The sequence below is a fragment of the Clarias gariepinus genome, chromosome 1 (assembly GCF_024256425.1).
Source record: "Clarias gariepinus isolate MV-2021 ecotype Netherlands chromosome 1, CGAR_prim_01v2, whole genome shotgun sequence".
Classification (NCBI taxonomy): Eukaryota; Metazoa; Chordata; class Actinopteri; order Siluriformes; family Clariidae; genus Clarias; species Clarias gariepinus.
In genome coordinates, this window is record NC_071100.1 from 35,586,972 (window position 1) to 35,612,940 (window position 25,969).

A 25,969-nucleotide genomic window follows, 5' to 3' on the forward strand; every position below is an offset into this window, starting at 1 on the left:
TCTCCTTTTAGACTTAGTTCCCTTTTGCTGTTATAACAACCTCCAATCGTCTGGGAAGGCTTTCCACTATAATTTGGAGTGTGGAAGTCAGAATTGGTTCGTTTGGCCAATGAGCATAAGTGAAGTCATGCACTGATGTCAGGTAGCCTGGGCCATAGGGTTGATGTTCAGTGGGGTTAATGTCAGGTTTTTTTGCAGACCATTCTATCCGTAAAAGCTTCCTCAGTTATTAGGACCTCAGGCAGATTGTAAATTTGCACATACTGTACTGTAGATGTTAGTCTAGTAACCATGCTTCACCACTCTCTGCATCAGTGCTATTTCAGTGTGGAGCAAGGAGCAGTACTAAAGACACCCATATGTATCTTTTCCTCCTATGTAACTACCTGTAAAATGCGTCTTGAGTCAGATTTCTTCAGAACTATGAACAGGGCCACAGTTCTTGTGTCTTTTACCACAATATTTACTCACTGGCATATGACAAAATTAATGATGTAATGACAGTTATTGACATCGGTGTATATTCAACTGAGGTGCCCACTTTAGACATTAGTACTAGATTGTGATTTGTAATACTTGGTCATATATAGAGATTAATTATTTAAAAATAATAAAGATAACTCCTTACCACAACTAATTTCTATGAACTTTATTTTCTCTTTCGTAATTGCCCTAAAAGGGCATTTGCCATACAGTACATATAGTTATGAGAAAAAAGTATACACTCTTTCAATTTTATGTTTTTATTATTATTATCAGGTTATAAATAACAATTGAATAATTCTCATTCAACTTCTATAAATGATCAAACTCAGGTGACAACATAAATAGCACAACAAATTTCAATATTTAGTTATTTACTTCCCAATATTTTCTTTTGCAACATTCAAAAACCAGTTGGGAAAAAAATGAAGTACAGATTTCTTACTTCCACAATCATTATGAGAGCAGACACTTGTTAGTGATTAAATTCACAAGATAAGGCAATCATCAAGAAGTGTGACTACCTCTATAAAAATAAAACTTTTTGAAACACTCAGGTGTTGGTCTACATTATGTCAATAAGAAATGACATCAGCCATAACTTTATAAAAGGAATTCTAGCTGCATTAACCTTCTAAAAAAATTAAATGCACCGTTATACATTTAGAGAGATATTTTTTTTGTTTGTAGTCAGACCATTTAGGGGACGTGTAAAAAACAGAATTAAAACATTAGAAAAAAGCATTATTGATGCATCATCATTGCTTGATAATTATGAACATCCAATAAACCTTCCTTCTCTTTTGTGTGTTCTAGTCCCTCAATTTATATTTGAACATTTTTGCCCATGTTACAAGTTTGAACACAGACAATGCCTATTATTAAATTAAAAGTACAGTTTATTTTAACAGTATACACTGTATATTGGGGTTGTCAATAGTATTTTTCAAATCAATAATATGACCAAGTTTAACATATAATAAGATGATTGAGCAAACATCACCAGGTGATAAAGGGGAAGTTCATAAAGTAAAACACTTCTTGATGGAATTTTAGAAGTTGTGTGCTCAAGTTACCTTTGAGAGTAACTATTTTTTACAAGAATACATTAAATGTAAGACACTGAAAAAGTGAGAGATGGCAAAAGCACTTACTGGAGATCACTGAACATCAGTAAGTATCCATAACTACCTCTGTGTAACAGGACACTTAATCGATGCCAAATGGAAACTGAATTTACTCACTCTGTGTTTGTAAAAACAGAAGAAAGATATTTTGCTGAATAAAGCTAGCCAATTGCACTTGCCAAGTTAAAAAGGAGACGGCAGAGATGGTCACCACAGGGCTCATAACTGCAAGGAGTTTACCTTTCAAGAGATTTTAATTTAACATTGGTTCAATGTTAATGTTTGAGATATTATAAAACTGTATAATCTATTTCTTCTAACCAGTTTGTCAAATGCATTTCTTTATTCCAACATTGAACATTTATAATGCAAATAAATCTGAGTATTTTAAAAATGTGATTTTTAAATGTAATCGTGTCTGTGATTAACACGTTTTTTATCGCACTTATATATAGTAATATATATTCACTGTAAGACACGTTTGATGTTGAAGCAAATATTTCTTTAAAGAAAGCCATGTACTCCTAAAACTTTTAAAATATATATTAATGAAATGGCTAGCTGGTTGGTGTTGCATTTTTACTCAGAAGTGAGCGGCTCTACCTTCAGGGTCGTGGGCCATTCCAATTTATTAAGAGAACACTTTAAGGATTTCAAACGCATAATTTGGTTATCTCCTAAAATCAAAAGAGGCATAACTCTTATAGAAAGGTTTAACATCATACCCCTTTTTCTATTTAGACTGGAATGAACAACATACCACGCAGAAAATTTGAATGCAGTATCAAGTGTTCATGGAAAAAAGTAAAAAAATAAATACATTTGAAAATGTTTCTCCCATCATATGTTGTCTATGCAAACAAACAGTGGTCTCCATGTGAATGTCCAATAATGGCCATAAAGGAAATTTTTCAAAATAGGTCCCCTATAAAAAATAAAAAATGAGGGAGATTCCAGTATGCAAGGCAGCAAATCCACAAGATGATAACCATGAGGCCACTGATGGGAGAAAAACATTAAGTTGAAAAACTGGCACTGGCACCCGTACCAGCAGGAAATCAAACAGAATTGTTGATAATAAAAAGTTAACAACCAGTTATCCAACAGATAAATCAATAAATATTAATATATTAATATTATATTAATATTAATATGTATTTTTCCCTTTAAAATCTGAATGTTATCTATCACATAATATTATATTATTCAGATGATTGACAAATGATTTATGTTATTCCATATGAATCATATGTTAATCAGTCTATTTGTGTTCCAGTCAGATCTGACTTCAGTGATAGTGCTTCATTTCGTTATAGTGTACCATCTCAAAATCCTCAAACCAGTTCATAATAAGGTAAGGTGCATGGATGATTATAAAGCAGTCCTTCATTCTGTATCTCCATATAAAGTGGAGCCATTTATCATTGCTAGGATGTTTTGGTATTGGTATGCTAATGTGATTAGCAGGTAACAAACCGCAGTATTTGGTGATTATCAGGTTTTCCCATTATGTTTTTATCTAAAGAACAGAAGAGTGTTTGTTGTTTTTGATAAAAGAGTTGTTTCTGGTAAAAAGCATGAAGCTTTGCACTTTAGACAGTGAAATAAGGTTTTACTTGGTGGACATTGTATGAGTTCAGAATAACGTTGCCATATCGCTCTCCAGTTCCCTTGGTCTCGTCTTACTGTTGCTCTCTTTCAGTAGGTGTTTTCATGACCAGTTAAAATATATAAATTGCTGGGTGATGAAGGGTTGTCAGTTGGGGTGCTTTGTAAAACAATGTCTCTGCAAAATATATGAAGTATAAATGAACTTACGTTGAAAACATTTTTTAAATGACATAACCAAAAGTAAATTTATTACCTGTTTGTGCCTAAAACTCGAAACATTCGTGTTTTATCTGTGATTTCTTGTGTTACCTGTAAAGCAGAAGAAGAGATATTCAGTAATGTCCAAAGTTTGTCACATTTAAGTAACTGCTGTAAAGCAACAATGTCTTCAATATTTAATTTAAAAAAATACTATAAAAAGCAAATATATTTATATTTGCTTAAAATATAGCCTCGGGTACAATGTGTACAGTTCTATTAGGAAATTAGCTGCTTTTAGGACCAGGAACAGTTTTTTGTGACTTGGTGGGCATTTTGTGGACTGTTTTTGTGCAGTTCTGAGTGTAGAGAGCAGTGCATTTGTGCTCTGTTTTAAGTTTGAATCATGTGTTGGGTTGCCCTTGGTACCTTTGTTTTAATTTTGTTCTGTTTTCATCCCTGTCCTATTACTCTTACTTCTAATTCTGTGCACCTATTCTCTGTTTAGATCTTTCTACCTTGATGGATACTATGAAGGTGGAAAGTTTTGTTAATATTAGAGTCATGATCAGACTGCCTGGCTCATTTCTAAAATGCTGGGCTCCCAGGAATTCTAACGGCCCAAACATGTGGAAATGGCTTGGAGCGAGGTCAGAACTGAATGGGGGATGGGGTAACTCCCAGTCGGGTTCCTGTAATGTGCAAGTGGTGTTTGTGAATGATTGTGTGTACAGTTTCCACAGACAGATGGATGTCTTATGCACGTTGCCAACAAATTATCTGTTAATTTTCAAGGATCAGGTTTTCCACTTGCTGAATGTTTACAGGAACGAAGTAAGCAGTGAGCTCCGAGCCACCGTGGGCGTAATCATTGACTGATCACATACTGATGTATGGCCTTCTTTAAAACATTTGCACCATTTTTTAACTGAAGCTAAGTATCATTACCATACTGTGCTTGAAGTGTTCTGTGAATGTCATTTGGTTTTTCTGCCTTCATTTGCAAAAAATTTTCATTTTAAGTGTCAGTTTGACTTAAATGCCCATTATCTTATTATATGTGTATAAATAGAGAAAAAATACTACAGTGAAACCTCGAATTGCGAATAACGCGGTTTTCGAATGTTCCGCAAGAAGAGCAAAGGATCTTAATAAATTTTGACTTGAAAAATTAGCAAGTCTTGATTAACGAGTACCGAGTATCATGTAGCACGCATGCACTTCTTGTTTTGACGCCGAGCGTCTCTCTCTTGTGCTGCGGAATTGTGGATAATCGTCTCCCCTGCTGGGTCTTAGTGCGCGTCTCTTAATGGTATAATCAACATCCGTGCATGCGTGTACTGTTTACTATAACACTGTGACCATGTGTGTGTGCGTAAAACATTATTTATAAAATATTATTTATAATAAAAGTTATAGTGCAGGTTAATTTGTTTTATTTTTACTTTACAGCAGTGATTCTGTTAGTGTGTCGCTCAATCAAGCGTCATTAGAGAGATTTCTTGTTTATTTTTCTGATAAAACAGTTGTGCGCGCGCGTGTGTGAAAAGAGAGGACGAAGGGTAACTGTGTAAGACGAGAAGGGGGAGAGGGGAGCTTACTTTAGCTTCACACACACATAACACACACACACAAAGCACCTTCGCACACAGATGGAAACACTTATCTGTCAGGATTTATTTTTACCCTTTTTTAAAAGTAGAGTGCGGGTTAATTTGTTTCATTTTTACTTTATATTTTGTGTTAATTATTTTTATGTATTAATTTTTTTGGGCTGTGGAACAAATAATTTGAGTTTCCATTATTTCTTATGGGAAAAATCAATTTGGTTTACAAGTGTTTTGGAATATAAGCCCACTTCCAGAATAAATTATGCTCCAAGGTTCCACTGTATTTCCCTTCTAAGCCAAGGCTTAGACATAAGAAACAAATGGATTGCCATATTGAAATACCTCACAGTTGTGCAGGCTGCGTCCTTTAAGTCCATGCTTCCAGAAAGCTAAAACACTATCTTGTAGACAAACTGCAATGAATACATAAATAAATTTTTAATTGACTGATTAATTAATTAATTTAGACATCGCTTGTTTCCTTTAATTGTCATTCCCCCGTATTTTGTGGAATTCAAGTGTATGTATTATAACTGATTTCAATTTACATTTTGCTAGTCTTTTTGCAAGATACCAAAAAAAACACCAGAGATCATAGTACATAGTATAAAAAAAGATGATGGTAACATCAAATGAATTTGAAATTGAAAGATAAGACTATAGCATAATACAAAAGACCAAGGACTATAGAATAATAGCAGATGTCTACTATTCTACTATAGATGTCAAGACGACACCCAAGTTACAAGTGCATGCAGAATAAATGCCACTGCAGTGATGTCCTGAATGTCATCTTAAAATTTAGATTGTTAATTTCCTCCATAAAACGCGTTCAAACTAATTACAAAGAAATTATTATGTAGGTTCATGGCAAAGACCCACTTATCTCCAGTGTCATCACCAAACTCAGACAGAAGCAAAAAGTAACTAAATATTTTTTTTAAAAACTAACTTTGTCTGAGATGTTGAAGTTTTAGTTAATTCTGCAGAAAAATGCATTAATAGATAATAAGTCATTTTTTTCAGGAGTAAAATTACTGCTACTTGGTTATTTTAAAATAAAACAAAAAATTTAAAAAATTTAAAAATTAAAAAAAAAAATATATATATATATATATATATATATATATATACAGTACATATATTTTTTGTCACATATTTACAATATTGATATACTGCTAGTATTTCTAGTATTGATCAATTCTGTTTTTTTTTTTTACCTAAAGTCTCAATGGGGAAACCAAATTCCATTTCTGAAGCTAATTCCATGCTTGGGACACCCTGCAGATCCACAATCTTCACCATTCCTACAGTAAAAGACGCAAAACTGATGGTGAGGTAAAATATACAATAGAATCACTTAAAGTATTTAATAAGCAGATAGGGTATAGCATACTGACCTTCTAGTGCAATCAGGACTGTATCCCTATCCAGCTGTGTTACCTGCCCTGCTCTAACACATTCACTCTCTACACACAAAAAGCAATCATTAAAGTGAGGAAACAATGTTATGTCATGATAACATGGCAGGTCTAATCATAGTGCTGTTGCAGACCTCATTAACACATACCTGAACTTGAATTTGATGTGCCATTCAGTTCAATTATGTCAAATGTTAGTTGTTGCTTCGTCTGAGGGTCATTACATTCCCTCACACCTACACAAAGCTGAGGAAGCTCATCCGTGACCAAAACCAGCAGCTCAAAAATGATCAGAGGGTCAGGTAGACTTACAGCTATGTGCTATGAGATATTGAAAAGAATGAAAGTGAAGTTAATGTTTCGTAAAAACTTGTCTAACACATCACAAGATTAGCAAAGAAGAGGCACCAAGACAAATGCACTCACCTTCAGATGCATGAATTTCTGCAGGGGTTCGTACCACAGGAGCAGAACAAGTCCAGAGGGCACAGCCGCACAAAGAAATGTGCTGTCGGTATATGGGTTACGAGCTTGTGTAAAGAAGATAAAGATCAACAAGAAAAAAAGCTTTAAGCATAAAACTGGACTTGATTCTAGGGTTCTAAATAGAGAGCTACAGTTAATGTCCTTACCAACACTACACTTTCGACAGCCTTTAGTGTCTGGGATTTTCAGCGATACAGCAAACTTCCTGTGAAATAAAAAATAATAGGTTAAAAAGTTGGAAGTTCGGAATTTACACTAATAATATTAACTAAACTTAGCACTTAACAAAATATTACATGACATTACATCTAAATATTTTTTTTCATACTTTAATCAAATATTTATTTCATGTGTTACACTGGATTAAAGTTATGTGTAATAATAACTCTTCTGCCCTGAACTCTTTCTACTGTCAGTAAACATAAATTAACGGCTTTATTTCTAGTTGTTATAAATCAGAATCATCTTTTATTTGCCAAGTGTGACACACTCAAGGAATTTAATTCCGGCTGTTTGTAGCTTTCAAAGCACATTTGTTATGGACAAAACACTATACAGTACACAGTAAGTACATTCATTAGGTGTACAGATTAAATAAAGGGGTGGCGGGGAGGGGCAGGCTTATTATGTAACAGCATCTATTATAAAGTAGTTCCGTGTACTTAACACACTTGATGCTTAATTTAGCTTAATGGGACCGCAGGAGCATCATATGTGTCTCAGCAGATCTTTGGAAAGCATTTTCCCACAGAATTGTGGAATTCAGTGCCAATTATTGAAATTGTACTCACGCTCTGGTTGACAAACTTCACAGTTGATGTACAGAGCAGGAACATTTTTAACGTACTTATATGTAAATATTATCTTCATTTTAATTTAGAATACACAAAAACAATTGTTGGCAATGTCACTAATACCTAGTATCAAGGACTGCATATGTACAGAATGTATTTATCGATGAGCCATGTTTTTTGTACCTAAGTAAATAAATAGGTGCAGATAATATGTACACCTAAAGGCTTTACCATTAATATAAATCTGTCTGAAACTGCCCATAAGTTACAATGCAAATATGGTTGCATTTCTTGGATTATTCACTAAATAAACTGGCATGGATAAGAGATCCTGTTTGTACCTGTGGATAATTCTGTCAGTGAAGCGGTTGGTGCTGAGGGATAAGTGACTCGGTTTCCTCTGGACATGTCTATGTTGCTCAAACAGAGCAATCAGACTATGAGAGTAAAGCTGACATGACTTTCCTATAAAACAAGAAAGTACCATGCATGTGCTTTAACTTGTGCAAGAGCCAGCCTGTATTACTACTTTACATACAAAACAAGGCTACTGTACATACCAGAAACAGACATGAGGACATTGTTCATGACATATAGCCAAGTACATCTTTGTGGAAGTAACTGTAAAGAAAAATGACAACCATTAAGGCCTTCACAAGGTTAGTTTTAACCTCAATATTTTTTAACCTAAATTTCTACTTAACAATATATTTTATAAACTAAAATAGAATTACATGCAGCATAGTAAACATTTTAATATGCCAAAACATCTGATTGTAATGTAGTGATGAAATATTATTAAACAATAATTATCTGCTAAAATCAAATGCAGCAATAAATTCCAAATGCACCTTTTCCAAAGTGTCCTCATGAAGCTCGTTTAAGTTAAGTGTGTAGACCCCCTCCTCTGCCCCCAATATCAGGTACTGATCTAGAACAAATTGATATAGATGGATCATACATAGATGGGTCAGTGTGAAATTAAACAGACTTGGAGATGATGCAGATCCTCAACAACCTGATAAAAATGACATAATTAACATTACAGTAGGTACAGTAGATAAGCAATACAACTAATAAAGTTGTCCTTATTCTACATGAATTTACAACCAGATTTTATTCATTGAAAATTGTAATCCTTTTTTATCTATTTATAGTTGCATCTATCGTTGTAAAACATCTCTGTGAAACAACTTAGTTTCTGTTATCACCTCTAAGCAAGTCAAGTATTCCTCGGTCTTAAGGAATAGTTCTCCAAACTTCCTGAAAGACTTTTTTTTTTTTTTTTGCCTCTCATGTTTGTAAAGTTTTTTGCCTCTCATTTTCAGTTCAGTCCCTGTACCTGAGCAGTTTCAGGGGAATGTTTTTGCTTGTTAAGCCACACAGTGACCTATGAATCATTCAAACATAAAAATACAACTAACATGGATTGTCACCCTTTCCAGGGTATACCTTAAGCCTTCTGAGATAGGCTCCAGGTCCCCGCGACCCTGAATACAGGATAAAGCGGTATAGAAGATGAGTGAGTGAGTTGAAAATTTTCAACAGTACTATAGATCCTGTGTAAATCATCAGTCACCCTAATCACATTTGTATTTGTCAGCCAATAGTATAGCAGCATTGCAATAGGAAAAGCTGTGATTTGGCTTTAAAATATTTGGGACTGAATCATCATTATGCTACGTATAAATGATAAACAATATTCAACACATTCCTACCTCTGGTTTTTGGAAAAACCCATGTCACAGCACAGTGGATTCTTAATGGGCAGCCATTGAAAACCTTAGAGAAACAGGCCCCCATCTATGCAAGAGAACATCGAAATAAACACAATTTTGAAAGTTAGACAGTTAACTTTTTTGTTATTGTTGTTAAGTTAAACCTAAACTTTACAGGTTGTAAAGTAACCTGGTCGAGCTGAAAAACATCTCAATGCCATGTAAATTTATGCTTTAACGTACTGAAAAGTCATGAAGGTTTATTTGTAGTACTGTATATTAATTATTAGAAAACATAAGTAGGTGAAGCTCTTTAGTAACCCCTCCAACTACATATTATGTAAAACGGAAAGCAGTAGACTTCAACAAAGCACATGTAAGTAAATGCAGAAACACTTACATGGACTTGGGGGGTGGGAGGGAGTCCATGAGAATCAGCTCTCTACAGATTAATGGTTAAAACACAACAATCAAACAAACACAAAAAAGAGAGAAAAAACGTATGAGGTTTGTGTTAGTCACACTGGTAAGTACTATTTTTATTAATTGAAAATTTTAAGCACATTTTGAACAGTCAAAACCATTTTAGTGGTTTATAACATTGATTTCACTGTCAGTGATGATTAAAAACATGCTGCAGTATTTAAAAAAAAAAAAATTCCAAATAAGAACTGCACTCCAAAAGTAAAAATATGAACATCCTCTTTAACGTCTTTCAATGTGATATAATGACCATTTACAAAAGGGTTGGAAGCTCAAAAACTTAGTGTGTCTAACCGAATCTTCCGCTTTCTTTCTCATTGTGCTCCACTCAGGAGAGAGAGCTGTGTCTTTGCTGGTAGTAAGGCTTTGCCGCTTGTTTTGATTATTGTCCTCGCCAGGAACAAAAGGGTCACTGGACCACTGCCGCACATCATGACTGGCCGAGCATCTTATCAGAGCTGTGGAGTGAAAATTTGAGATTTTGTTATTAAAAATGATCAGATCTGAACGTTTGCATTTGCTACATTGTAATTCACTTTAGGAAGCAATTGAGTAGGGATCAAAACAATAACAACAACAACAACATATTTTAAAATATATATATTTTTAATTATCATGATTGAGCACTTCTGTAATACCTGATTTAGGTCGAAGCGTTGAATCAGATTTTAGGGTAGCACTGGGTCGCAGGGTTAGATCTGTTCCCTCCTGAGCTGTATTAAAATTGCTCATGGGAGGAAGTGATGCAGTGGCGGATACGGGTGGAGGACTGAATAATGCACTTTTCCTTTTTCCCCACTATGTAACATCAAAAACATCTTACATCAGTACAGATATGTGCAAAGAGATAAAGGTGAGTCAAATTAAAACCCTTTTGTGCATTTATTGCATTTTTAAAAACTTTTTTCTGTTGCACATTTAAGGTTATTATTCGTCTCAATTTTTTTTTCAATTACATTCTAACTGTTTTAAAGTTGTTTGTATTTCAGTTCATACCTCAAAGGACGATTGTTCTTTTATTGTCAGGCTCCTAAAATGGGTAAGAACATGGACTTTTACAGATATTACAGAAAAATAATTTTATAATGAAATATTGAAGAATTTACTTTAATCCGGTTATCTTCAGCTTATCCTTAATACTGTTATTTATATTTTAAAGCATAACATGGACAAATCTCAATACTTGCACAATACTGAGCGAGAATGATACTGAATTTTATGGTTTCACTACGTTTCAGATGCACAAGATGGCGCCACTGAGCTGCTTCATACCTTTGTTGCAGCTCCTCTTCCACACAGTCCAACAGACTCCTGCAAAAACACCAAGCATTCTAATTATATTTAGGATTTTGAAGTGATATATTTCACTTTATAGCTATCAATTAGGACAATTTGGTTCAGAACCAAATACTGTAGTTTGAATTGAAATAATAAGACAAAATATGCTGATTAACAGGCAACATAGCCTTAAATTTATAACAATTCACACAATATTATCCGCATAAAAACATTATAAATATGTTATAATAATCATTATATGTATAATAATTATTTTTACAGCGTTCTAAGATTAAAGTTAGAAAATTCTGAGGGAAAAAATGTCAGATTTTAGAAAATAAAATCTAAAAAAAAGTATTTAATGTTGGCCCTAATCCAACATAATCCAACAAAACAGTGAGAAGGTAATCAAGTGTGTGGTCTTCTGACTGTCACATTTGAACCATGGAAAGTTTACGATACATATTTTAATTAAAATATTCTTACGGAGACTCAGTTTCATCACCCGAAATGCTCCAGTCATCACATGAGTCCTAAGAAAAATATATTCAAATTGTGTTGAAATCATCGCTAAATTTTCTTTAAGCCAAATTAAAACGTATTGCGTTCGTAATTACGGCCAACAGACAAGTAAAAAGCACATACTTACACTGTTTAAGAATGCAAAATACAAAACTCTTGCAAAATCGCAAGAAAATTTACACTGACTTAATACAGACATCGTTGTATCATATTAATATAGGAATATATTCAATATTTCAGTGCTTCAATTTAAATAAAATTGAAACTTACCAGATCTGGATAAGGATCAGTCTCTTTCCTCCTCAGAGGTGCGAATTTGACCTGATCAACTAAAATTGAAAAGAAATGCCAAAAAAGATTTGTTTGGGGTAGATGTATTTCGTCTGTGTTTAATGGTAATCTTTGTTCGCATGGAATTAAATAGGTGTCTTGCTTAAGTGTTTATGTAACACCTGCCACTTGTGGTTTATTATGTTTGTGGGCTGTTAATTTGCAGACATGTGTTACAATTCACCTCTTTAAACTTTTCTGTGTGTAAAATCTTTGTTACAAGCTGTAACTAAAGTCCATAATATGATGAAACTTAGAGAAGTGGTTAGTGATAAGTGATAAGTTTTGTGGTTCTCACCACATTGAACCATGGTGATGGTAGCATCATGTTGAGAGGCCTCTTGGTTGCTTCCCTGACTAATGCCTGGTCAATGTCTTTTGATGAATAGCTCTCAAAGAAAGGTTTCACCTGTGCCATGTTTGTATTTTATTTATAATGCTAATTTTTTTATTTGTTTTTATCTGCTGAATTTAGTAATGCCTCTTGGGATATACAAAGTTTGGTATCTTTTTTATTTAACTGATTTATACTTTTTCCAGAACTGCATCTTGTCTTGGGCTTGTTTTGGAAACCTTTTTGGTTTTGATTTTTTATGTTCTTTGGTATTTTCCTGAAATTCCCAATATATCACATGGCACCAACTGCACTGCATAGGTTTTTATTTGCAATTTCTTTGTAAAAAATTTATATATATATATATATATATATATATATATATATATATAAATATAAATATAAAATTTAATCCTATTTAATTCCATTTCTCTCCTTCTTGAAATGTAAGATTCCAACCATTTTGTTGCACTGTTATTGTGAATTTTTGAGTCATTCCCACTTACTACAGAACATTTTCATTTCGTGTTAAGTTAGCCTGCAACATTGTTTGAATGTTGTAATCTTACTGATAGGACATGTGACAACAGTGCCTCAGTGCCTATGCTAGCCAAAAAGTCACCCACCCACCCCTATCACACACACACACATACACACACACACACACACACACAAAGTTCAACCTTGGAACTGTTGACTCTGTCCCATTTTACATAGTTCTGCTCAAGTGTAGTTGTGTGTATGTGTCTGATTCTGATTCTGAGTACGTCACCAGCAGACAACATGCCAAAGGGGTACGCAAAAACAGTGCCAGCTCTATGGATTCTCTGCCCACTAAAATCATCATTGCCTTCTTGCATGAATGGTGCCTTTATGTCACATCCATACATTAAACTGTGTGTGTGAATATGTGTCTGTATCTGTTTCGGTGTGTGGACGCACACACAGCAATGACTAAAACTGCCTGTGCATTGAAGCATTGAATGAAGCAAGCCAGAATAATATTAAATTACCACCCTAAAAACAGTAAATTATATAGTTATTGGTCTTAGAACTGGGTTTGGACTTCTCCTGTTCTCCTCCACAAATCTAATCTTTATCCAGCACATCTGTAGCATGGTGTGCACCCGTGTGTACATGTGTATGGGGTATAAAACTAAGTGAAAACTGTGGGAATTGATAAATTTCATAGCACCCTCACTGAAAAGCAACCACAGCAGCATATCTCTGGCACCGCGCCTGGTTTGCATTTTCTCCCTGTGCGTAACAGGCTTCCTCCAGGTACTCTGGTTATAATCAAAACACAGTCAAGACATGTGGCCTCGGTTGATTGGCTTTTCCACAATGCCCATAGTGTCTCATTGGGTATGTGAGTGTGAGCTTGTGCCATGCAATGGGTTGGCACCCCATCTAGAGTGAACTCTGTCTTGTGCCCTAAGTTCCCTCGGATAGGCGCAACCAGTTAGCTAGGGGGCAATTACTTTTTCACATAGGGCCAGGTAATTTTTAACAGTTTTTTTCCCCTAATAAATGAAAACAATTTAAAAACTGAGTTTCGTATTTACTCGATTGTCTCGTTTTTTTTTCTACATTTAAGTGTGACAAATATGCAAAAAAAATCTGAAAGAAGGCAAATACTTTGCAGTGTATGCATACAGTGTCTTTTTATGGAACTGTATGCAGTACATTTGTTACATTTCTTTAATAGCTTTCTGGCTTTTATGTTTTAAATTTGTAATGTTAAAAATCAGACTGGCTTGATTTCTTAGTATTAAGTTCAATTAACTTTTCACTTAATGCAAACAATTGTGGCAGTGACTTTTTACATCCCCCTGAATATTTAAGCAGGGGGAAAAATATCTGATGCATATAATACAACTAGCATTCTCATACTCACACTGTTCCTCAGAAAGACTTCTTTCCACCGGTAAACATTTTGCCTTTGACTGGATCTTATCTGGGGTAGCATCATTAGCCTGTGATCACATTCCCACCAAGTACATTCACATGTAATAAACAATCACTGTTACTGATTTCCTCACAAATCAGATCTTACATGTAAAGATAAAATAGATAATAAAAAATGCCTAACTTACATCATGATCATTGTCCTCTATGCTCAGTGCCTGGTGGAGATCTGGATTGTTAGCCATGTCCAGTAGCTCAATGACTAGGTTTCTTGTCAGTAGCTGTGTAACGAAAGAATGCTAGGAGAGAAGACATACGTAAAAGCGCTTTATTATGGTTTTCATAAAAAACATTTACAAAATTTCACATATACAGTACAATATTATAATAGTATAGTAGTTAATAGTTAATTAACTAATAATATAATAGTTATAATAGTATATACTGTTCATACATGCTCACAAAATTAGATATTTTTTATTAAACCTGTAAAAGAGTTTCTGCTGTGGGCCTCTTACGAGGATTCTTTGTCAAACACATCTTCACAAAACTGTGGAACCCTGGGGACCTACAAAGTGAGCACAATACCAAAAAGCCCAGTATCAGAAATAGAATAATATTATATTATAAATATTGCATAATTCAAACAATTCATAGAGTTATTATTCTATATTTTAAATAATATAAACAATTCATTTTATCTCTCAGAAGTTGGAATTATTAAATATAATGTTACCATTTTGCCTTATCTTTCAGTTTAGGAGGTTGAAAGCTGCTCTTGGACATCAACATGAGAGCTCTAGGACAAAACATTGATTAATGATGTTATCAACAATAACTCTTATGGTTTTCACATAAGTGCATATGAATATGCTGCATGAGTGCTTCATGTACCTAAATCATTCTTACTTCATGGGATGAAGATCAAACATGGGTGGCTGCAGCTCTGCCAACTCAATGGCAGTAATGCCTACTGCCCAAATGTCACACAAGTGGTTATAGCCACCTTTCTTCTCCACAGCTGCAACCTCAGGGGCCATCCTTGAATAAGCAGGGATTATATTACATAATAATAATATTACATGGAATAGAATTTTGAAAACACTGTTAAGTGGTTCATTTAATATTTAATCCAAAGCATGACATAAAATAAACATAAAATAATAAATCTATCATACAGCATTAATCACTACTAGTTCGGCATATAACCAACTGCAGTGAGATAATTTAGGAATGGGTTGAAGGGTACTAATTGTCCTAGTCATTGTGCAGATGGCTCACCAGTAGGGAGTTCCAATAAAAGATTTCCTCTTGGCAGCAGTGGCACTGATCTCTGCAGCAACCCCAAAATCAGCTGCAAGGTCAGAGATAGAGGGCAGAGCATGGTAAGACAAATAGAAACTGAAAGAGATATCATTTAAATAAGTAATCTACAAATTCCTACTTACCCAGTTTGATATCTCCTCGATCAGTTAGAAGTATGTTGGCACCCTGCATAGAAACAGGAAAAACAGGAATATGTTTTATGCAAGTTATTTAGGGGACATATATTTATTTAGCAAAACATCATGACTATATTACATATTGTTTAGCTTTTATTATTTCAAGCAAAATCAATTACTAAAAGTTTTGCTTTAATGCAACATTTGGGTTTAGCAGCTTTGACATGTCTCTTCACATCGTGCTCTTCATTTACATATAGAATTGCTTCAAACTAAATATGCTGTCATTGTAGAGATTTGGTGCACTAAACATGGACTGCTCAAGGCAATTATACAGCACAAGTTCGCGTGCAAATAAATAAAACCCTTTGGTAGCTGTGTATCAGCAGTAAAATCCTACAAATGTAAAAACAAATGTCTACGTAAATATCATCTTGAGTATGAGGTGCCCAAACAGGTTAACTGAAAGTCTAAAGAATGTTGCACATCTAAAGCATTTTGGTTTTATTCTTTAAGAGGTCTTAACTCTATAAAGTATCTCAAAGCCCACAGAAGCCCCTAAACACTAATTCATCCTCTATACCGCTTTATCCTTTATACAGGATCGTAGGGGGCTTAGGAGACTATCGCAGGAGATTTAGGGCACAAGACAGGGTACACCCTGGACAGTATACAGACATGCTTATTTTTCACACTACGGAAAATTTGGGACTGCCAATTAGCCTAATCTGCACGTCTTTGGACGGTGGGAGGAGCACACACAGTAGTACCGGAAGTACCAGGAGTTAACCCGGAGGAAAGCACAGGGAAAACAGGCAAACTCCACACATATAGACCCAATGCGCGAATCAAATCTTTGGAGGTGCAAGGCAACAGTGCTAACCACTGCGCCACTGAACAAATGTTTTATTAAAAACAGTACTGGGAATTTAAAACAAAAATGCTTATGTACCTTAATATCACGATGAATTTTGCCAGTTTCATGGAGATGATTTAAACCCTGCAAGTGAAACGGAAAATAAACATTTTTAAATACAACAATATACATTTCCTGGCCAAAAACAAAAAGTTGTATATCTCACTTATCTTCTATACCGCTTTATCCTCTATTCAGGATCGCAAAAAGTTGTATATGAAATTGCAAATACTTAGGTGCTTTTGACTAGATAATTACTTTAGTGATTAATATGGTTAAGCTCATAACTCTCACTCACTCATTCACTTATCTTCTATATCGCTTAATCCTGTATTCAGGGCTGTGGGGGGCCTGGAGCCTATCCCAGGAAGCTTAGGGCATGAGGTGGGGTACACCCTGGACAGGGTGCCAATCCATCGTAGGGCACACACATACACACACTCACACACACACTACGGGCAATTTGGGAACACCAATTAGCCTAACCTGCAGATCTCTGGACTGTGGGAGGAAACCGGTATACCCAGAGAAAACCCACCAAACACGGGGAGAAGCCAGGCCAGGAATCGAACCGGACCCTGGATGTGCAAGGCGACAGTGCTAACCACTTCACCACCATGCCACCCTAAGCTCATAACATTGCCTTTAATTCTAACTGATGCTATGTGTAGCTTCTTATTTCTTAAACAACTATGTCAGAAACCGTATTTCGTGGTTGTGGAAAAAAAGCTACTATGTGTCAAATTACTGTCCTGCATCAAATGAAGAAAACAACTAGGGAGACTGCCAAAATTACTGGAATAGGATTAAAAACTATCCAAGGCATTCTTTGGAAAACCTGGACCGATAATCCTGATATGTTTACTAATGAAGTAAGAGCACTTCCACAAACAGTGTGGCAAGAACTCAGGGGTTTGGGACTACACAGCGGCCACAAGAAAACCACTTTTTATTGAGACTGATCATGAAAAAAGGCTTAAATTTGCTAGGGACCATAAAGACTGTGGAGCAATGAAAAAGGTCATATGGTCTGATGAGTCCACACTGACTCTATTCTAGAGCGATGTGTGTTAAGGTTAAAAGAGAAGCCCATGAAGTGACGAACCTATTATGCATACTGTACAAGCCTCTGAAGGCAGTGGACATGAGGTTTTTTAGTTGGTCAGACCTAGTCTGACTAATCATCATCAACAGGAGCCCAGTGGAGAGAGTGGACAGCTTCAGATACCTCGGTGTTCACATCACGCAGGACCTGACATGGTCCTGTCACATCAACACCGTGGTAAAAAAGGCCCGGCAGCATCTGTACCACCTCAGACGCTTGAGAGACTTTAGACTGCCCTCCAAGGTGCTCAGGAATTTCTACTCCTGCACCATAGAGAGCATCCTGACGGGAAACATCACGACCTGGTTCGGAAACAGCACCATGCAGGACAGACGAGCTCTACAGAGGGTGGTGCGATCAGCTGAGCGCATCATCCGCACCGAGCTCCCTGACCTGCACTCAATCTACACCAAGCGGTGCTGGACCAAGGCCAGGAAGGTCGTGAAGGACCTCAGCCATCCCAACAATGGACTGTTTACTCTGTTGCGGTCTGGGAAGCGATTCCGCTCCCTGAGGGCCAACACAGAGAGACTGAGGAGGAGCTTCTTCCCGCAGGCGATAAGGTCTCTCAACCACACCACTAGGCAAAACTAACACAATATTTTTACAATTCTCACAATCAATCAATCAATCTTTATACATCCATGGACACTATGGACAACTCCACGCACATCACATCTACACTACATGTTTACGTTTACATTCTGTACCATTGCACAAAGTCACTTTAATAACCATTGCACAAAGTCACTTTTTCTATGCATACTTGCACACCATTATAGTTCTATGTGTACAGTATATTTCTATTTTCAGGTTCTATTTTTTCTAGTTAAATTTTTATTAAAATTTTCTATCATATTTCTTCTATTGATATTTATTACTTATAAGTTTTAATTCTCTTTTTATGGTCACCGGCGGTCGTGTAAGCATTTCACTACATTTCATACTGTGTATGACTGTGTATGTGACAAATAAAATTTGAATTTGAATTAGTCTCAGCAATCTTATGTAACAATAAAAGTAGCAGGGGTAGCTCAATTTATTTAGTAAGGTGGTACTGATCGGAATAACCCAGGTTCAAACCCCAGCACCCCCAAGTTGCCCCTGTTGGGTCCTTGAGCAAGGCCCTTTACCCTCAACTGCTCGGATGTAAAAAAAAAAAAAAAGATAAAATGTAAGTCGCTCTGAATAAGAGCATCTGCAAATGCTGTGAATGGGAAATTAGTGGATTTTTTTTCTCTTCCGTCATGGCACAGGTATAATCCAGGATAAACATTGCAGGATTGGGCTTATTGTACAAGAGTGGTTCTGGGAGCATAAGGGATCATTTTTACATATAAACTGGTCACCACAGAGTCCTGAAGTAAAAACCACTGAAAGTCTTTAGGATCTCCTGGAGAAGACTTTACTAAGGGATTCGACTCCCCCATTATCAATACAAGCACTTGGCCATAACTTAATCCATCTCTTGATGGAAATTATCGTTGCAAGTTGCATAAGGTTTTAAAAACACTTTAAAGGCAAATGCATGATTAAATGAAAGCAGAATATTATCAAATCAAAATAAAATATTATAATGCACGACTCTTTTGGGGCCACTCAGTGAATGCGCTAAGAGATGCCAGTAACTATAGACATGGGCAAAACCCTCACTAAATGTAAAAATACTCCTCAACACCTTACAACATGCACAAATTTAAGTAATGTGTATTCTCAAGCACCATGGCGATATGTCATCAGGGGAAAAAATGGTATGACAGGCATGTTTTCCTCCATAATTAACATAGCAATGTGTAGAATAAAAAAAATGCCTCACCTGTAAAGTTTCTCTACAGATATATGCAATCTGTTTCTCCTTTAGAGGCCCAGTCACTGTAAAGAAGAAGTAAAACTAAATTTTAATAATAAAAAAAACTGGTAGGAAATTCGAGTTGTTTATAACAATCAGATTATACCATGGTAGATGTCTTGCAATGACCCTCCTCCACAATACTCCATGCAGAGCCAAAGCTTCGTATTTCTAAGGAACAAACATATGGGGAAATATTACAGTACATGTATTTATGCAACAATGAGAACATACTGTAGTTCTACAAACAATTCTGTGACTTTGTTTTTGTAAATTACAGTATATGGTGAACACCTGAGTATTGTGTATCCCATACCAAAACTGTGGGTATTTAATATTTTGTTGTTCCTTCATTATGTTATAAGAAACTCTACTCTTCTGAAAAGTTGTTCCACTAGATTTTGGACTATAGTTCCCCATAGTGAGGAGGCCTGGCATGGAGTTGTTGTTGTAATTCCAATTAATTAAAAAAGGTTTTGACCAAGCTTAGGGTTTAGGATCCTTTCCTCCTGGAACATGTTTGGGCCCTTTGGTGCAGTGAAAGAAAATCTTGATGCTACAGCATACAAAGGCATTCTATACAACTGAGTATTTCTGAATTTTTGTCTAAGAACAATGTATGAGTGTGATGGTCAGATGTCCAAACACTTTTATCTATTCAGTGTGTGTTTTTCACATATATTGTATGGCGACGTGCAGCAACATGGCTTTACATGTTACAAATTACAGGTTTTTTTAGGGTTCCAGCACACACATAGCAAGAATGCAGTAGCGATCATTAATGTGGGGAGATCTCAATTTTTGTTTATAACTGTGTTGACAAAATGTTTAATCCAGTTATCGCCTATGTAACTATTTTAAGTGTGTGGATTAGAGCAGAGAATAAGGCACTGTCTGTGTGAGTAATGTGTTTATTGCTGGAGTCCGGACATCTGCTGGAAAACACCAGAAGCATCCGTCCTGCATGACTCTACCTGTGGTAGCTGCCATAATAGGCCACAATATTCTTATGCTTGCACTCCTTCATTGTGGTGATTTCCTGCTGAATAGATGTGATGTCATCTCCTGAAACGGCACAACATGTTATTTTATAGTTCTGTTATTTCACACCTTGTCTAACTTGTTGTGAAAGGAGACACAGAAGGCACTAAAACAATGTCTTGGCACCAATGAATTGCTAGCTTAGGTAAGTCCAACAAAAACTAAATAAATAAATAGTAGCATGGCCATTTAAAAAAACAGAACTAACAGCATTGCTAACTTTATAAAATAAAAACGTGTATATATCTGCAAGAAATAAAAGAATATATTGTTACAAGAAACATTATTTACCTACCCGGATCCAGCTTAACAATTTTAATAGCAGCAATTTTCGAGGTCTTGATGTTCCTCGCCTAGAAGAAAAGTTTTTTTTTATTATTCATATGTTTTCTTTGTTCATCATTACTACTGCACATTGTGCTCACTTCAACAGTATAGGAATAGAACAGACATAGAGCCAGCTTTTTTACCATCTATCTAATTCATAATCTCCCAATGTCAGTGCATGGTACTTGCAAATAGTATCTGACTGAAGACTAAGGTCACTGTTACTTTAGAATTTACAAACAATATTAACATAGTGACTGTGAATATGAACAGTTTGACTAAAAAATTAGATAACTTGTTTGTTTAAGAAAATGCTTTTTTAGTAAAATAAGAAGTATTTCTGATAGAGAATATCTTGTACATATAAGTCAAAAAAAGTTAAAATGCACAAACACCAAAAGATTATGTCAAAATTGTCCGGGTTATATCGGTGTGAATTTTGTGTAATTTTGCTGTTATGTTATAATTATAATGTTATAATTTCACCTCCTATAGTTTGGTCATAATGAATAAATTTGTATCTGTGTCTGTAGTTATTGACATACAATGACTTGCAAAAGTCTTTATACCCCTTGAACTTTTCCACATTTTGTCATGTTACTACCATAAGCATAAATGTATTTTTTTATGATAGACCAACACAAAGGAGCTAGGAGAACATTAATGAGAGAAACAGCCAAGAGGCCTATGGTAACGCTGAAGGAGCTGCAGAGATCCACAGTACTGTTCATAGCTTTCTTTCAACAGCAGCTTTCCTCTTGCCACTCTTCCATAATGGACAGATTTTGGAGTGCATGACCAATAGTTGTCCCTTGGACGGATTCTCCCACCTGAGCTGAGGATCTACGCAGCTCCTCCAGAGTTACCATGGAACTCTTGGCTGCTTCTCTGATTAATGCTTTCCTCACCATACTCTTTCATGTTTGGATGATGGATTGAACAGTGCTGTGTGAGATTCTCAAAGTTTGGGATATTTTTTTATAACCTAACCCTGTTTCCAACTTCTCTACAACTTTATCCCTGGCCTGTCTAGTGTGTTACTTAGGCTTCCTAATGCTGTTTATTCACTAATGTTCTCTAACAAACCTCTGAGGTCTTCACAGAACCGCTGTATTAAATTACACACAGGTGGACTCTATTTACTAATAAGGTGACTTTCTGAAGGCAATTGGTTCCACTGGATTTTGATTAGGGGTATCAGAGTCAAGGGATATAAATACTTTTGCAAGGCACTGTATTCACTTTAGCATCAAAATGTGCATAGAATAGCTTTGTTCTGTAGTGAGTCACTTTTGGAACAGGGAGAAAAGTATCAAGTTTTGTTACACACAATTATTATAAAGATTGTTAAAGATCACAATACAAAACACACCATTTTAGAGCATCATCAGCCTCTTCCTCTACCAGTTTTAGTTCCACTTCAATAGTTCACGACAGCTTCTTATCATAGTAGTGTTATGCCCTGTATCACTTGTCCAACTGCATATACATCTGTGGTCTCACAAGGTTATAATATAGCTAAAAAATCCCAATGGGCAAAAATGGAGCAGATAGAATCAGACATAGCAAATGCAACAGCTTCCTGAGCACAGCATGTGCATCTCATGTCTCTTGTACACAAAGCACTTGCCCATTTCTGAAGTGTTGTAGCCTTAAACGTCTGCTTAATTTTCTTTAAAAAATATTACCACAATATATATCATGGCCACAAAATCTTACAAAACCAGAGGCAGTGATGGCTGGAGCAAAAGAAAAAAAAAGAGATTTTTCACTGTGATAAAAGTGTACACAACAGTATCCCGCAAAGATTTGTGTTCACACAACATGTAAACTGCTTAATGCCCGATTTCATAGAACATATCACAGATGATAAAGCGATATAAACCAATAATTTATTACTGTTGGAGTAACTAGTAAATGCTAGTAACAGAGAGTAAACTACCATTTTCTTGACATCTTTATCCAAAATCCATTAAACAGATTGAATTCAAACATGACAGACACTGTTCTGCTTCACTGATCACTTGTCAGAAAAAAGGGATGAGATTGTTTTTTCAGGAAGTATCTACTTTTCCTTTAAAATGCAGCTGTTACACGTCATATTTTGCAGAATATAATAAAGTTCAAAGCATCAAAGATAATCAGTGGCTTTCAAATAAAGATTTTGTTATAGACCACCTTATGTGCCGGAGAAAAATAAGTTGCCAAAGTGAGTAGTGAAAATGTCTTTTATCGCATTTTGCTCTCAAAATGTTCATATGATAACTTAAATTTGTTCATGACTCACTCTTTACACATTTTACACATACGTAATAAGGCATTAAACACTCATACCCTTACATTTCATTTAAATACATTTTCTCTAACACTGAGGGCAAGGAATTTGTTTATGAAGCCAATTTTGTGTCATTTAAGCATTTGGGCGAATCAGGGGGTGTTTTAATGATTGTTATTTTAATTTTATTCTTTGGCTAATATCCCACCAAGCCTAATTTTATCTGGATTAGCTAACTTAAACGAACTTACTTTTTGTAAGGTAAGTTGTTATCTGTCTCCACATACATATACAACATAAGTCATGGCCTTAGGTTCTTGGCTTAGTGCTTTCTAGATGTTAAACTTACTAATTTATTTTACACTTGTCCAAACGTGTATGACTAGATATGACTCCAATCTGGTGAGTTATTCTGTGGCTGGAGTTATTTGGTGTCTCCACTAAAATATTTTCAGACATTCAGTCTCCTATAATAGCTTTATTTACAAATAATTTCTAATTTCCACTTGTGAAACAGCAAGAAAAAATAATTGGGCAACAAGACTTTGGCTTTAAAAAGATTGTGGCTGTTTAAAATTAAAGTCACTCCTGTGCAATTATTGTAGGAGGTAAATGGTTACATAAGCACTTTTACTACAGACATACCAAAGTTTTTGATTCTGCCTAGGGGTTCCTATTAGAGAGATATCAGTTTCAGGCCCCTGAGCTGGCCCAGGTGCACATGCCTCCAAAACACATAGTGCTGACTTTGTAGTTTATATCCATTTTACTTTGCTTCATTAACACATAGAAGAGTTTTTTCTCCATATTAACATAAACTGGCATTTACAAAATATACCAGAACTCTTCTCAATAAGTAACATAAAATATGTAGAAACGACGCAGAAAGAATAGGTTCAATTCTAGATTTTTAGCTTAAATCCATTTCAATTTAATACTTCATTGGGCCGAGGGAAAGGAAAGACATTTTAATTTAATTTCCACAGCTTAGTCCAACATAACCATAAGTATACATGTGTATTTAAAAAAATAACCCTTTGTGTCACTGATGAACACAGCAAAACAAGCATCCCCAGACAAAACCTGGAACTACGCTGAGCTGTCTTCCTGTTGTTTTCCTGCTATGGTTGGGGACTTCCTGTTCTGTAGTAAGTGACAGTGAGGTGAACCTTTACAGTCTTACAGTCCTGAAATAATATAGCTTAGGACAATGGCTTGGCCAGGAAGTGGGTCCCACTTTGATCAGCAATCTAAAAGTGTTTTTTCACTTCTAGTCATATGTCTAGTCTAAGCCTGGCAAAAAATTATGTTGAGTAAAAATTTGTTTTTGTTTTTTTAATTTAAAAAGAAAAAAGACATTAGAGACTGACAATATAGTATGAAAGGCTACTTTGTCTATTGTAAGGAATGCCAAAGTCCTTTACTCGCCCACATTATTATGGCAGAAGCTGTGCATAATAGGGACAGTTTGGGTGCCTCTGAAGACACGTGTTCAGTCTTTTTTCACTTCAAAACAGTAAGAAAGGAATGTCACGGCCACACCTGCATGCCTTACATGACTAAAAGACAGTCGTGTGGTAGTCTCTGAATTTTTGGTTTGATTATTAGTGGTTGGTCAACATTATATAACATGTTCAAAACATATTGTTAGAGTTGACTGATGAGCTGAGGTCCTAGTATAAGTCATGTGAAATTAGTCATAGGGTGCAGGGACAGTAAAGTCACAGTTAAGTAATAATAAGTAGCCTGTAAACATGGGAAAGAGGAAAGTATACAGCATACTGAAAAAAGAGAAAAGATGAGAGAGAAAGAGAAAAAAAAACAGATATTCATGCCATGGAGTTTCCATTCCCATGTTTGGGCAGGTTGAAATATTCCTGGCTCCTGATCCGCGGTGTGTCTCTCACCTTAAACACATCACCGTATGTCCCACTGCCGATCCTCTGAAGGATCTCATAGTCCTCCAGCGGGTCAAGAAAAGAAACTCCGATAGTATCCATGATTAATGAAACACGATTAATCAGACTCTTCAGTAAACCGGCATGACCGCGATCAAACCCCTCAGTCGCATCCAAGAAAGCATTTGTCCAACCAAAAGCGCACTGCAGAAAGAAACGGGAAAATTACGCGCGTTACTTTTAATCAGTAACGGAGGAACCCGATTAGAACCGTTTAATCAGAGGAAACTGCAGACGCATCGAGTCTCTGCGGCACTCAGAGTGAAGAGCTGCCCGTCCGCGCGCGTTACCTCCACGCGCACGCACGCACGCGAGCGCGCGCGCTCTCAGCCAGCGCATACTTTCCTCACAACACACTGCACGGTCAAAGAGAAGTGCAAAAGTTTGCATCCCACAATGCTATTTTTTTTTCTTGTTTGTTTTGTGGCCATTTATTACTTAGTTTAGAGTTAATAGGCAATTGAAATGTAGGGGGTTCATTCCAAAATTCAGTGAGAGTCTTGTGCAGTATAAATACTTTTAACTTGGACCTATTGTGATTTGTTTGGGGGGGCAGATATAAATAGCTCTGGTGATTTAGTTTTTAAAAAAAATTATTATAAACATTTAAAGTAATATATTCATTCTTAAAGCACAAAGTTTAAAAACCCCTGATTTAAATTAACATTTACAAAGAAAGAAAGAAAGAAAGAAAATCTCATTTGATTTTAATTGTACTATCACATATGAGGTGATATCAAAACGTTTCTGGTC

General features: G+C 35.7%; 1 protein-coding gene across 2 annotated transcripts; it reads right to left on the reverse strand.

Moving 5' to 3' along the window:
- Positions 1-2,489: 2,489 nt before the first annotated feature.
- map4k2 (mitogen-activated protein kinase kinase kinase kinase 2) lies at positions 2,490-25,498 on the reverse strand. 2 transcript variants are annotated; one of them, XM_053502386.1, is made up of 32 exons: positions 25,166-25,498; positions 20,952-21,009; positions 20,590-20,680; positions 19,722-19,786; positions 19,583-19,638; positions 16,698-16,745; positions 15,752-15,794; positions 15,585-15,657; positions 15,213-15,344; positions 15,040-15,102; positions 14,790-14,871; positions 14,492-14,602; positions 14,293-14,371; positions 12,002-12,060; positions 11,696-11,742; positions 11,204-11,242; positions 10,928-10,961; positions 10,570-10,729; positions 10,226-10,389; positions 9,849-9,890; positions 9,449-9,533; positions 8,582-8,661; positions 8,291-8,351; positions 8,072-8,195; positions 7,083-7,141; positions 6,877-6,980; positions 6,600-6,771; positions 6,430-6,498; positions 6,250-6,336; positions 5,372-5,442; positions 3,475-3,530; positions 2,490-3,396 (listed from the first exon to the last, which is right to left on the reverse strand). In XM_053502386.1, exons 1-32 carry the CDS (start codon positions 25,256-25,258, stop codon positions 3,309-3,311), a joined length of 2,595 nt encoding a protein of 864 aa, XP_053358361.1. In that variant the 5' UTR covers positions 25,259-25,498; the 3' UTR covers positions 2,490-3,308. The 2 variants fall into 2 exon arrangements, with proteins under 2 accessions (XP_053358361.1, XP_053358368.1); XM_053502393.1 differs by lacking the exon at positions 9,849-9,890.
- Between the last annotated feature and the right edge of the window lie 471 nt (positions 25,499-25,969).